The sequence below is a fragment of the Microtus oregoni genome, unplaced genomic scaffold (genome assembly GCF_018167655.1).
Source record: "Microtus oregoni isolate MIOR12 unplaced genomic scaffold, Mior012 000165F_ref0000029, whole genome shotgun sequence".
NCBI lineage: Eukaryota > Metazoa > Chordata > Mammalia > Rodentia > Cricetidae > Microtus > Microtus oregoni.
The window spans coordinates 463359-479026 of NW_024544820.1; the positions used below are offsets into that span (position 1 = coordinate 463359).

General features: G+C 38.3%; 1 protein-coding gene across 13 annotated transcripts in view; it reads right to left on the reverse strand.

Annotated features, from left to right (window-relative positions):
* LOC121445202 (hephaestin) overlaps positions 1 to 15668 on the reverse strand; it is an 87914-nt gene that overhangs the window by 40692 nt on the left and 31554 nt on the right. For all 13 annotated transcript variants that reach the window (XM_041647216.1, XM_041647215.1, XM_041647212.1 and 10 more), the window contains 3 exons: positions 5758 to 5969; positions 4662 to 4812; positions 4207 to 4419 (listed from right to left, as the gene is read on the reverse strand). In XM_041647216.1, coding sequence (XP_041503150.1) covers positions 4207 to 4419; positions 4662 to 4812; positions 5758 to 5969 — 576 coding nt within the window. The remainder of the gene's footprint in view (positions 1 to 4206; positions 4420 to 4661; positions 4813 to 5757; positions 5970 to 15668) is intronic.

The following is a 15668-nucleotide window of genomic DNA, read 5'->3' on the forward strand; positions in this document are numbered from 1 at the left end:
GCTACAACTGCGAAATTATCCTTAACTCAGTCCGTCCAAACTAAAGCAACTGCAAATTTCTATCTTCAAAATGAACATCTGGAAATGATGTTTTATACTAACTGGCTCAAACCCTTTAATTGTTTTTTCAGGATTAAATATCAAGATGTGGTCTTTTATAGATAAATCACTCTGTCTGCCTCTTTCTCGAAGTCCTAGTGTGTCTTTGTCTACTCTTCAAAAGGACTACCCTTACCAAAGTGATGTTGATTTAGGCTGCCTGCCCAGTACATCATCCCTTGGCCAGCTCTTCACCAGTGACTCCCTCCAGCAATGTGTTACTTCTTTAATAGAAAAAAATGGAGAGACTGTGGAGATGTAACCTGATAAAAATAACTCTTAGATTCTAAGAGCCTGAAACTTCTGCTGGACCACATAGCCAGAGTTAATAATAAACCCTGAGGTCATGTAAGACATAAGACAGCTAGCCTACTGTGTACTTATCCTGTTTACTTAGCATGCCTTTAAGAGAACAATGTAACAACCAACCTTACTGGCCTTGAATTTGCCATGTATTCAGCTTTTACAACCTCCATGAATCCATAGTTATAATCTTCAATTATATACTCATCCATGTCCCTGACCTACAGGAATGCATGTGTTCTCGTAATCATTTGTTGAAAGAGCAAAAATCGAGTTTGAGAGCATTCTTTTAAAATGAATCTCTACAGTAAATGTTGAGCACAGCATTCAGATATTGCTTGATAAACAATGATGTTTATCACACTGCTTGCTAGCTGGGTCAGTTGGAATCAGCGACTAAATTCCTTGTAAAATTCTGTTAAAGATTTCTGGAAAGGAGCCTCATTCCTTCCCCATGTGATACTTTCTGTGCTGTTCAATAAATTCAGAGCAAAGCCCTTTGTTAGGGACAGACAGACACAGATGCAGGGACAGATTCACAGGACAGCATTCAAGCGGCACAGATTCACCCACATACAACAGAGAGACAGGACAGAAGACACGGGGAAGGTAAAAAAGAGACTTCTAATCTGGGCTTGTTCGGAGTTAAACGACACCGAGAGGAAATGCTTTGATTTTTTCCCCCTTGATGCAACACCGACAAATTATTGGTGACTCAGAGTTTACTATTAATGTCTTCAAACCGACCACACAAAGGAAATGAGAAAGAGAAGGAAAAGATAGAAATAACTAACAAAGAAAGAGCTCCACTGACAAAGATAAAAACAGAGGAAAGAAACCCTAATCAGAGTCTGGGTGGGTGGTAAAAATAATATTATCTATGCTACTGAATAACTAACATCATTTTAATGGAACATAATATAGTCAGGCTTTAACCTTTTATCTGACACCTTTCCCGGTATTAAAAATCTAGTCTCAGTGTTTCAGTTTGAATATCTGAGGCACATTATTCACAGTGCTATTTTTAAATCAAGATGGTATTTTCAATTAAAGGTAATATAAGCCTATTAAAATAATAAATTCCTAAATGAAAAATACTGCAGTAAAGAAAAAATGATAGTGACAGCTATCACCTATAGGCCCACATATAGATTCCTTAAATAGTTTATTTATTTTTTAATATCTGATTTTGTTGCTTGGCTTTTTTTTTTTCAAACCTAAGTATCGAAGACATAACATGCTGAATCTCCAACATGGAATTTTATGAGGGAGTCCTGTTATACTGCTCAGGGTATTGTAAAATTCCCTGGCTCAGGTCATCCATGTTCCTATCTTCGCCTTCCGAAGTGCTTGCACTAAAGAGAAGACACGTGCCACTGTGCCTGGCTACAGTGAGGCGCATGAACCATCTGCAAAGCTGAGCAAGCACAACTGTATATTCATTACTGCCAGTCGACACTAGTCTCCACAGAATTCTAAAGCCAGATTCTGATCTAGATGGGCCATTATATTGCTTTGATTTGGGAGAACTATTCACAATGGTTCCTCTCCTTCTTAATGACAAAGCAAGTGCCCATGGGACAAATCGAAAGTTCAAATTCAAAATATCATCCACGGGTGAGAATTAATAGAACTTGATGGAAGATGAACCAGAAGAAAAGCCAAAACTTCATAGTCAATAATTCTAACCTGTGCAAGTCATGTATCCCTTTCAGGAAAGTGTTCGTTGCATCTATTAGCAAAATAAGTGAACCTAGGTGAATTAAAAGGAGCCTTACAGATTCCAGTATTCAATGACTTGACATTTCTTTGGCAGAGAAATTTTAAAAATATGTATGTGTAAAGAATGAAGGAAAGATTTTTGTTTTTGCTAGTAAAAAAATTCAAGAATCTTAGTCAATAGTCACATTTATACTTTTACACTTGAACACCTACCATTGTATTTCCCTTTAGACTTCCACCAATTTTTGGAGTATTTAAATCATACTTTGAGATGGGATATTGTCCAAGCTGGTCTCCAAATCCAGAGCTTAAGTGATCCCCCTGTCTCAGTCACTGAAGTTACTAGGACTATAAAGACTTATCACTGTGTATAGCCAGAATGTTTACAGCTACCTTTATGGCCCATAACATGATAGCAAAAAGAAAATCATTCACTTAAAATTAGAGTGAACCCTAGGAAAGTATATAGATGTGCTGGGGATGCTGGCTGATTTTTCAGAAAAGACTTTGGCTTTGGGATTAAAGCTCAAGAATATGATCTTTCTTATCCATAGCTTTCCTACCCCCATGCACTAAAAGCACACCTGCTGCTTTCAACACTATTAACTGATGGGTGTAATTTGCTAAAAACTCTCTCCGGTCAAAAAAATGCTCTAGGTAGATGGGAAATAAGACATCTGAAGAGAATACAATTGTATTGTGCTTGGAAAGTTCACATCCATGAAGAAATTATTTAAATTGTTACAAAAATCATCTCTTTAAGGAATTGTGTTCCAAATATAAACAATTTATCCAGCTAAAATAAAAGTTACAAAAACAAAAATCAAAGTTCAGTAGAGACTGCAGTGATACATAAACACTCTTACAAATGCTCTTGCCACCTACTGGCTAGGAGAACACTCCGGACTGAAAATAACATGGTGCGTTCTAAAAAGCTTAAGCTTAATGGGATCTGAGAAAAACTGATATTTCAGTCAAACTTCTTCACACAAAAGGAGACAGGAATTACTGTTGAGAAGAAGAGAGAAAAAAGAGAGGAAGTACAGAGAAGAAAGGAAATGAGGAAGAAGAAAGGAAGGATGGAAGGGAGAGAGGGAGGGAGGGAGGGAGGGAGGGAGGGAGGGAGGGAGGGAGGGAGGGAGGGAGGGAGGGAGGGAGGGAGAAAGGAAAGAAGGAAGGAAGGAAGGAGGGAGGAAGGAAGGAAGGAAAAAAGGAAGGAAGGAAGGAAGGAAGGAAGGAAGGAAGGAAGGAAGGAAGGAAGGAAGGAAGGAAGGTTGATTCTGTACAGATAAGGGACAAAGTGATTAACAAGTCGGTAAAAGATCCTTCCAAAGTTTTGATTTTTGATCTAAAATGAAGCCAAGTGAAGTACATTGCTCATGCCATGTTGTAGGTAGTAACAAAAGCAGAGACTCGATTCCAGAACTTGAGATTTCCTGTCCCTCCTCTTCATACCCAAACAATGACTTCGTTTCACATTGTTTACACTTCTGTTTCTTATTAGACCCCGAAAGAGTTCCTCAAATCTTAGTTATAGCTAAGGCATGTAGCTGAACAAAGAAAGCTTTCTCTAGTCATTTGTCTTTATTACAAATACATTTGACTTAACACAGACAGACATACAGAGAGATAGACACACACACACAAACACATACACACACACAAGTAGGAGAGCTCGCAGAAACCTTCACAGAATAGCAGAGTTGAAAACACAAGAACATTCCATTGACTTCCTGAACATAAGTACTCTATTATAATCTGTCTCTTTATAGCCAAAGAGCTGTGTGCCAAGAGCTGTCACATCAACGCTGCCCTGCAGCTGAGCAATGCCTGAACTTCCCTCCTCTTAGAACAGAGCTTCCTCAGCCTGCTAGTCACTCTGCAAATGAAGAAAACATCAAATAATCAGAACATGGACCATACATTGAAGAGATAAAAGTGTTTTGAAAATCTCCCAAGCCTCCTGAACACATCACCCTTTTCTTCCTACTACCCCTTCCTCCTTCCATGTCACCCCTTGTCACTCTTGACCCCCTACTTAACAATGCCCGTGCGTCTTGTGCCTGCTGCCGAAGCACTTACCAGGATTATCAGGCTGCATGAGAGCCATCACAAAGGCGTGGGGAAAGAGCATGGCTGCACTTTTCCTCATGCCCTGAAGCTGGATAGTGTTGCCCTCGAACATGACCCCATGTACATCAGTCTCTGTGCCCAGGCCAAGCAGGTGCCAGGCCACCGTATCGCCCTTGCACATGTCCAGTCTGGGCAGGTTAGAGAAGAGAAACCCATTGATAGCTGGAAAACAAAAACACAGACAAAATAAAGAGATATGATCAGACTACTCAAATCATGGTCAGCAGCATAGCAGCCCTGTATTATGATTTCCCATAGCTTGAAATCCCTCAGTCTAGCTTTTCCCTTGTATAAAGATTATCAATGAAATGAGTATTTTTAGGAATTGGTTATGAGTATGGTTCGAGTTGCGTGTTTCCTTGGGACCCCAAAGTTATAGTCAAAGGCAACCCCATTCCCCTTACCATGCATTCGATTGGAATCTTGGAAGCCCTCAACATCCTCTGAGAGCAGTCGGGTATCCAACATACCAGCTGCTTGATTGGCATCGCTGTACCAACTGTTGTTCTCATCAAACACGGTGAAGAGGAGAAAAAATTCTTTATCCATTCCTTTCTGTGGTCCCATTGGAAAGAAATAGAGGGAGGAATGACAATGGATTCAGCAGCTGAGTACTGCGTAGTTGTAGACCCAAGGCTTCCTGATTCTTTCTCATTTCTTTTTTGCAGATTCAGAGCCAGGCCCATATCTCATGCTCAGAGCTGCAGCTGTTGCTAGGCAGGTTTTCCTCGGGAAGACTTCAAATTGTTGAGGAGATAAGGTCAGAGTAAGGGAAGAAGACTAGAGGCAAACCATGTAGGAAAGGAAGCAGGGAAGAAGCACAGGCTGTGGATTAAGGAATCATAGCACAGGATGTGACCAAAGATAGCTTGAAGTCACCTGCGGAGAGGATTGAGGAGACAGTTGCTAGGAAAGCACAGAAGGTCTATGAAGGGAAATTAGAAAACAGTTTAAAAAATTAGAAGTGCATTAACACCATTTATTATTGTTAAAGCTGATAATTACTGTGTGCATACTAAATGCCAGACACTGCAGTAAGCATTTGATGTGTATTAATTGTATGACTTTTCCAAGAAATCAAAGATAACTTCAGCTGTTAACCCTTTCTTTACAGATGAAGTTAAATTAAAGAGACTTTAAGTAACTAGCCCAACGTTACACAGAAATGATGGGATAGGCCAAAAATGACAAACAAATATTAAAGCAAGTATATGGGTTACAAACAAATTTATGGGTCACTGAGGTAGGAGGGGGGAATAATAATTGGGATATATAAAAAAAGTAAGAATCAAAAGCTAAGAAAGATGTGCGTTTGCATATAAAATAGTAATATACTTAAGAACCGGTGGTCACCACCTATTAATTTTTGATACAATTGCTTGGTTTATCTTTTCTCTATTCTTTTACCTCCAGGATCCAACCCCATTCTTGATACACACCCGGAAACACAATTTTAGTTCTTTTCAGCCAATCTTCCTACCCCAGACCCCCCAGAAATACCTGCTTGCCATCTGCACCCAAGGCGCCAGCCTTGCAAACCAGCAAAGGGCCCACCAGGCCAGAATTTGTATCTCTTATGGGATCTGCAGCAGAGAAGTACATCCAGGTAAGGCAGGCAGGATCCTGAGCAGCTGGCCCAGCATGGGGAGGAACTGTCCACTTGTATGTAACTTTCTCAAAGGGCTTGGCTACCAAGCCAGGATGAGCTGTACCTGCAGGGAAACATGACTAGAGTAAGGACCAACAGCTCCAAAATTATAAACTACAATGACATTTTAAAGGCAACAATGATGGCAGAACCATGCAATAATGGATACTGCAGTGCATGAGTGCAAACTCATGGCCTTTTTCATGCTAGACAAGAGAGTTCTACCACTGAACCACAGCCCGCCTTAAGGCTGTATTCTCTTAAATGGACACACAATATGTTCAAGTAATGCATATTAGTAATCGAAGACATATAAATGGATGCATTTAAATTATTTTGACCTATCAAATTGGCAAATATTTTACAAATTTCAATCAGTATAATGAAAATGGTCCAAATGGTATCTAGCTCTTTCTCTCACCTATAGAGTTTAAATGTAGACATAAATAACCCTTTTTGAAAATAATACTGGCAAAATGCAAAAACTTTAATATCCTTCATGAATAGAAATAAAGATTCGCAGTAATTACTGTAAAAATGTTAACAGAAAGCAATCAAATAAATGCAAATGAAAACAACGAGTTGCATTGATGTTACTTGTTAGACTCTTATTTCGAAAAAAACTAAAAAGATGGTTCTGATGCAGGTGAGGCTGGAAAGAAAGCGACCTCTCAGTACTGTTGATGCAACTACAAGTTAATCAGACTGCAGATCTGTCCAGAGAACAATATGGAAGCAATTGACAAAAGTTTCAACACGCATGTCCTCTGACAAACTAATTTTACATCTTACAAGCAAGGAACTCAGAACCGTGAGGGGTGCACCCACACACTGAGACAATGGGGATGTTCTATCGGGAACTCACCAAGGCCAGCTGGCCTGGGTCTGAAAAAGCATGGGATAAAACCGGACTCGCTGAACATAGCAAACAATGAGGACTACTGAGAACTCAAGAACAATGGCAATGGGTTTTTGATCCTACTGCATGTACTGGCTTTGTGGGAGCCTAGGCAGTTTGGATGCTCTCCTAACTAGACCTGGATGGAGGTGGGTGGTCCTTGGACTCCCACAGGACAGGGAACCCTGATTGCTCTTTGGGCTGACGAGAGGGGGAGAGTTGAATGGGGGAGGTGGAGGGAAATGGGAGGCAGTGGCGGGGAGGAGGCAGAAATCCTTCATAAATAAATAAATTAAAAAAAATACATCCCGAAGGAGTAATCATTAAAATCGTACAAAAGTCCAATGGGATCAGGGCTTGTAGTAAAGGGATAAAATCTGATGTGCTATGAATTTATCTGTTCTTATTCCCTTGTCATTTTCTAATTCCTTAAATTTCAGAAACAGGAAACTTTAAAGAATGGCATAATTGATGTGAAATAAAAGGAGGGTTGAGAAAAGAAAGAGAGGGGTTGTAGAAGAAGTGTCATATGGGTAAGTATGATAAGAACATATTGTATACATGTGATACTACCCTTATGAAAGTCAGTGTTTACAATAAAAAACAAAAGAGAGTTTAAAAACGACACAATTATGAGCTTAGCATCTAGAGTCAATGTCTATCAAATTTTGCCATCTTTAGTTTGTCTACGTCTACTGAGGAGTATAGCTCAGTGGCAGAACATTTGCTTAGCATGTGTGTAGTCCTAAGTTTTATCCTCAGTGACCATAAGGGGGTAAAAGTCCTATATTTGTGCATATTGTACATCTACATACATACATGCGGGCTTTAAGTTGTTTGTTTTCTTTTGCTGAGTCATTCACAAATAAAATTTAAACCACCATGACCTTATACTTAAAATAGATCAGTAAGAATCCCCTATGAAAGGGCTGGACAGATGACTCAACAGTTAAGATCATATACTGCTCTTGCAGCAAACCTGAGTTTGGTTCCCAGGATACATTCTGCTAGCTCACAACTCACACCAGCTTCAGGGGGAATGAACATCTCCAGCTTCCAAGGGCATCTGAATTTATGTGCATATACACAATCATACATATTCATAATTAAAAATAATAAAAATTGAACTTACTACCAGAGCCCCTCTAGCTACATCATGTACTATGGACCTAAGTGGCTAACACTGCTCTTCCTAAATGCCTCCTCCAATCGCATCACCAATCCTAAGGCTGATTGCCAGGTCCAGCTACCTTCCCTCAGCCTGAATGTATCCCTTCCTCTGGTACTCACCAGATCCCAGCTCAATTCCCAGGAAAGATCCTCCAGTTATCAAAACTGACCTGGAGTCCCAAAGCCATGCCAACTCTCTAATTAGAACCTCTACTTGTGCTTTGAGGTCTTTAAACCCAGGACAAATCTACACTGCCAAAGGAAACTTCCTCAAGACTTCTTAACCAAGCACTGATTGAGGATGTAGGCCCAAATACCAGTTAAACAGAGGAAATCAATATTCCAATGCTAATATGACTTAACCTCTAGAACACTGTAAAACCCTCTGCTGAAAAAAGAAAATTATGTTAAACAAAAACAAAAGAAAAAAATAAATTAGCAAAGTAACGCCAGATGTGCAAATCCTAATGCAGAAATAATAACAAGCCACAAAAGAGCAAAATAAAGTGCTATCTCCAAAACACAAATCCCACAGCAATATCCCCTATTGAAAATAAATGGAGACACTTTCGGACAACAAAATCCAAAAGAATGATTGTCACATTGGCAAACAATCCAAAGAAGACAAAGGCAAAGAAGTACTTGAAATAATTAAGTCAATCCAGGACATGAAAATAAAGTTTACATTTGTAAGAAAAGACAAACTTAAAAGATTCTGAAAATGAAAAATTCAAAAAGTTAATTAAAAGTGTAGGTGGAAAGCCTCATGAACAAATTGTATCATTCCACAAACAGAATAAGGGATAGCAGACAAAACAGAGGAATTGGATCATTTAGTAAAGGTCAATGGAAAAAAATTAATATATATAAATGGGACACGAAACAGCTTTGGGACACCATGACCTAGCCTTCAAATATGAGCACAGAAGGAGAAAAATACCACAGTGAAGGCATAGAAAGCATCTTTAGTAAAATCATAGAATAAAACTCCCAACCAAGAGAAAAAAAATGTTCATACAGGCACAAAAGGCCCTAAGAGCAATGGCGAGACACATTATATCTAAAACATTAAAAATAGAGGATAAAGGAAAGTTATGGAAAGATACAAGAGAGGAAAGTCAAGTCACATTCAAAGGTAGGTTAATAAGAACAACAATTAATATTTAAAGAAAAACCTCTAAAGTCAGAAAGGCCTAGAAAGATGACTCCAAGACGTGAGAGGTCACAATTATCAATACAGACGATTATACCCCCAAAAAACTATTAAAATTATAAACCCTGCCTCTAAAAAGAAACCAAAAAAATTAAAGAAACTAAATTTCCATAATAAAAAACAAACTAAATGTAAATTATCCCTTTACACTGCTTGAATATATGTCACTGTGATTGGTTTAATTATATATAAAAAAAGCTGGTTGGCCAATAGCTGGACAGGATAAGATTAGGCAGCAGAACCAGACTAAGAACACTGGGAAGGACAGCAGAGTCAAGACAGCTGCCAGCCAGATATAGAGAAGGAACAGGAGGTGCAAGATGAAAGAGCAGCAATGCCACATGGCAGAGCATAAATGAATATAAATGTGCTAATTTAAGTTTTAAGAGCTAGTTAGTAATAAGGTGGAGCTACCGATTAAGCATTTACAATTAATATTAAGTCTCTGCATTTACTTTGGAGCTGGAGGTCCTGACAAAAACTCTGCCTTCAACTACAGGAATTTATGACTAGAAAGCCAGCTCTTCAGAGGATACTTGAAAAATTATTTCAACTTGGAGAGAAGAATAAACACAACCAAGAGGTCACAAGAAACAAATAAGCAATGTCAGGACAAGCAACCAAAAGAGATTTAAGAAAATACTACCAAACTGACAAAATGACAAGAATTAACACACACATTCAATAATTCAATAATAACTGAAGGTTATTGATATTGATTCTAAAAAAAAAACCTTATTAGAATAGAGGATCCACATTTTTATTGCCTTCATAAAATGCACCTCACCTCGAAAGACAGACACCTCCTTAAGTAAAAGGGGTTAAAAAATCATGTTAAAAAATACATTCCAAGCAAATGAATGAAAAACATGTAGCTTTTTTTTTTTTTTTTTTTTGGATTTTCGAGACAGGGTTTCTCTGTAGCTTTTGGTTCCTGTCCTAGAACTAGCTCTTGTAGACCAGACTGGACTCGAACTCACAGAGATCTGCCTGTCTCTGCCTCCCGAGTGCTGGGATTAAAGGTGTGTGCTACCACCCCCCAGCTAGATGTAACTATTCTTATATCTGAAAAAAAAATTAGTCAGAGACTTAAGGAGGATATTTTATGACCCTTAAAAAAACACGCTACCAACAGGTAATTACAATCATGGACATAAACACATCAAACATACTGGTACCTGATTTCATAAAGGAATCACTACCAGAACTAAAACCATGCATTCATCACAGCAGAGTGACAATGGTTGACATCAGCACCAGACTCTTACCAATGCACAGATCATCCAGAAATAAGCTAAACAGAGATAAGATGGAACTAAATTACATAAAAAACAAAAAAATCAAATGGATCTGACAGAAATTCACAAAAACATTCCACCTAGACATCAAAGAATAAGTGTTCTTCTCAGCAGCCTATGGAATTTTCTCCATAATAGACAGCATACTAGGACTCAAAGTAAGACTCAACAAATATTAGAAAACTGAAACCACATCCTTCATTCTACCTAACCACAATAAAATAGAACTTGATATCAGCAGCCAAAGAAATGATAGGAAGTATAAAAATTCATAGAAACCAAACAACACACAACTGAATAATAACTGAGTCAAGGATGAAGTCAATTCATTACGAAAATTTTTTAAATTCCTGGAAAGTTTAGAGATATGGGCCAGAAGTTATGTGTACTTGCTGTTCTTCCAGAGGACCTGGGTTGGCTTCCTAAAACCCACATGGCAGCTCACAACTGCCCACAGCCATATATACATACATACACACCAGGCATGCACACGGTTTACATGCATATATACAGGTAAAACACTCAGACGCATAAAATTAAAAATAGATGAATCTTTAAAAATAAACTTTAAAAAACTTCTTAAAATTGAATAAAAATAAAAAGAGAAGATTTCAAATCTATGGGACACAATGAAGGCAATGCTAAGAGGAAAGTTTATATCTACCATGTAGGAAAACTCTAATAAATGCATAAATTTATAGATGCATATGACCTGGAATATTTAAATATTCTGCCAGAAATCTTCTATACCTGATAAACACATTCAACAAATTAGTAGACTAGAAAACTAGTAACAGACAAAAACCACTATGTTATAGGAGGCTGTTAGTTCGTTCCTGGATGCTCAGCCCCAAATAATCACACAGAAATTACATTATTTGCAATACTGTTTGGCCAATAGCTTAAATGTATTGCTAGCTAGCTTGTACATCTAGAATTAACCCATTTCCATTATTTTAAATTTTACCATGAGGCTCATGGCCTACAGGCAAGGTTCCAGCTGTCAGCTGGCATCTTCCCCCTCCGGCAGCTACATGGCATCTCCCTGGCTCTGCCTACTCTCTCTCTATATATATCTCTTCCAGCCTGGCTATATTCTGTTAAGCCATTGGCCAAAAGCAGCTTCTTTATTAACCAATAAAAGCAATGCATATACAGAAGGACTTCCCACACCACCAGTAGACATCATATAAATAAAGAGAAATCATACCAAGAAAGAAATCAGGGAAATATTTTTTTCACAAATGCCTCAAAAAATAAGCAAAATATTTTGTAATAAATCTAACAAAGGATTTGAAAGACTTGTGCAATGAAACTTTAAGCCATAGAAATAGAACACTGAATAAGATACCAGAAGATAGAAAGACCCCCTCCCCATTATATATGGACTGACAGCATTAATACTGTGAAAACAGTCATCTTACCAAAAGCAGTATACAGATTCAATGAAACTGCCATCAGAATTCCAATACAATTCTTCACAGTAATGGAAAAACAATCTTAAATTTCATATGGAATCACAAATGACCTAGGTTACACAGTCCAGATTCACAAACACAATCGAAGACAATGAAAGGACAGCTAAAAGTATTACTAGCCCAGATTCCAAGTTGTGTTAGAGAGCTATAATAATTAAACAGCATAATAATGACAATAAAAGAGACATTTTTCAATGGAGTAGAACTGAGGAGCTCCAGATAAGCCCACACTCTGGCATCCATCTGACTTTTGAAAAAGTGCTAATTGGTAAACATTGGAGAAAAGATAGCATCTTCAGCAGGTGGTGCTGGTCAAACTGGATAGTTACATGTAGAATGAAATGAGATCCTTATTTCTCACCCTGTATAAAACTCAACTCCAAATGGATCTAGGACCTGAACAGAAGACCAGATAACCTGAATCTGACAGAAGTGAATGTGGCAAATAGCCTCGAACCCCTTGGCACAAGAAAGAACATTCTGAACAGGACACCGATGGCACAGGCACTAAGACCAAAAATTCACGAAGCTGAAAAGTTTCTTTACAGCAAATAATACCATCATTCAGGTAAAGTTTCAGCCTACAGAATTGGAAAATATCTTTACCAGGTATTTATCCCATGGAAGACTATATATATATATATATATATATATATATATATATATATATATATATTCATTCTGATCTGTTCATCAATCGAAACAGTCTAGTTAAAAATAAGGTACAGAACTAGGCTGTTCTCAAACAATGAAACCCAAATGGCTGAGAAACACTTAAAAATGTTCAACATCCTTAGCCATCAGGAAAATTCAAATTAAAATTACCTGAGACTTTTTCTTACCCCAATCAGAATGACAAAAATTAAGAAAACAAATGACAACACATGCTGGTAAGGATGTAGAGAAGGGGAAACATTTATTTATTGTTGGTTGGAGTGTAAACTGGTACAGCTACTATGGAAATCAGTATAGAGATTCTTCAAAAACTATACAGAGAGCCTCCACATGATCCAGTTACACCACTCTTGGGCATATCCCTAAAGGATTCTATGTCCTACCATAGAGATACCTGCACATCCATTTTCATAGCTAGAAAATAGAGACATATTAGATGTCCATCAACTGATGAATGGATAATGAAAAACAGTACATTCATATCATGTAATATTCAAACTGTTTAGAAAAAAAATGAAATTTTCATGTAAACAGAGTGATAAATAATCCTTCTGAGTTAGGTAACCCAGGCCCAGAAAGACAATGTTTTCTGCCATTTGTGAATGTTAGCTTTGACTCTTTGGACATGTATGTTTCATTTGGAATACCCATAGAAGTGAGGAACTCAGCACGGTACCTTGGGATTGAGCAGGTTTCAAGAGAGGGGAAATAGAATAGAGTAATATTAAAGGGGAATACTGATACAAGAAGTGTTAAATAGGAAAGAAAAGGACATGGCAGCACAGAGGATGGAGTAGAAACACAAACTAACACTAGAGACATTTTGAAAAAGTCGTATGGGAAACCTATCTAAAATATATTCATGCACCATCAATAAAGAATTTAAATGGAGTTAACCCATAGCAGCAAAGCATGTCCACAGGTCAACAAATAAGTTCAATGACAGGAATGGGTTGTCTATTTTGGAGATGTTGATAAGTAAAGTCCCACTGATCCCTAAATACTGAAGGCTCTTGCCAATGCTTTTTGTTACTCTCCAGAACTAGATAACAAAGCTCTGTTGCTGAATTCACCATACACTTGAGTCATAGATCATGGAGAAATCAAGCTGATATGCCTGGAAATTTCCCACCTACTGGTTAGCTGTCATAATGTTAGATGGTGATAAGAATGTCAGAGGAAGAGAAAAGGAACCAACCTCATCTAGCTGTGAACCCTAAGAACTACACCAATGGTCACCCTGGCAAGACATACCACTTGCACATTAGTGTTGTGGGAGTAATCAACCATTTTGTGATTGGATTAGATTTAAGGCCTGCCCCACAAGTTGAAAGCTGTACCTAGAACTATTACTGGGGCCAGGATCCTGTAGATAGACAAGTTATAAGCCCTAAGGGAGAACCTATTACTATCTTTCTACAAAATTATCATAATATGAAACTCACTGCTAATGATTGGTATATTTTTCTGTGAAGAGATTAGTGTATCTCTCAGCCTTCATCAGAGAAACTTCTTTCTGCAGTAGATAGTGACTAACACAGTAACTCACAACTGCACAACTGACCAAAGTATAAAGAAAAAGAGACTGGATATTCCTCAGCCCGAAACAGAACATTGATATTGAAGGCTCAGAATTAATTATAGAAAGGGAGCAGAAATATTCTAAGAGGCAGAGGAGGAGCCTACAAGAAAACTGTTTTCTGAACACAGCAGCGTAGCTATACAGTTGAGAGAGCATGTGATGTGAGAGTCCCCTCTGTGTGCTGTGATTACCATTAATGAATAAAGAAACTGCCTTGGCCGGTTGATAGGGCAGAACTTAAGAATTCTTAGAACTTAGGAGGGAAGACTGGATTGAATGCTGGGAGAAAGAAGGGCAGAGTCAGAGGAATGCCTTGGAGCCAGCAGAGACAGATGCTGGGAATTTTACCTGGTAAGCCACTGCCATATGGTGATACACAAATTAGCAGAAATAAGTTAAATTAATATAAGAGTTAGCCAATAAGAAGCTAGAGCTAATGGATCAAGCAGTGATTTAATTGATATGGTTTCCATGTGATTATTTCGGGTATAAGCTAGCCTGGTGGCCGGGAAGAACAAGCAGCCCTTCCCCCAACAAGCATGTATGAAACCTTTATATTCTCAAGCCAAACAAAATTCCATCTTGGAGAATAGAGTTGAATACAAAGTTCTCCACCTAGCTAAGGAGCTATTGGCTTATTGGGGAAGGAGATGCTATTTCCTTAAAGTATGCAGCCCTTGATGGGTTGAAGATCTTCCATTGAAGGCCCACATCCAAGAATGTATGTGCAGCACAAACTGGAATTATTTTTTTTTTAAGATACTAAGTTGAGTTGGTAAGGAAGTGGGGATGGATCTGGGAGTAATGGGTAGAGGGTGCATATTATCAAAATACATTTTATGACCCTCAAAGAGCTAATAAAAATGAGGACAAAAGAAATCTTAAAAATTTCCTAGCCGGGCAGTAGTGGCACACGCCTTTAATCCCAGCACTCAGGAGGCAGAGGCAGGCGGATCTCTGTGAGTTCGAGGCCAGCCTGGTCTACAAGAGCTAGTTCCAGGACAGGAACCAAAAAGCTACAGAGAAACCCTGTCTCGAAAATCAAAAAAAAAAAAAAAAAACTTTCCTTTTGTGTTAACAGAACAGTATTATCACAGCTAAGAAATTTCCTAATATCATTCAAGGACAACTCTGTGTCCAAACTTCTTAAGTTTTCCCCAAAATTTCCGTTTGTTTCATTTTTACAAAGTTTCTTGTGACAGAATTTTTGCTAGGTAACACAGGTTAGCCTAGAACTAAGTAGTAGCCCAGGTTGGCTTCACCCTTCTTGGCAATCCTCTTCTGCTTCCCAACTGCTGTGATGATAACCGTGAGCCACCACATCAAGCTTGTTGTGCTTTTTGAGAGAGGGTCTTGTTTCATAGGTGGAAACATCCTGACAGCCTCTGAAGTACTGGTGCTATGTGTTCGTCCTCATAGCTGAATTTTGAATGTTTCTTCAAACTGTTC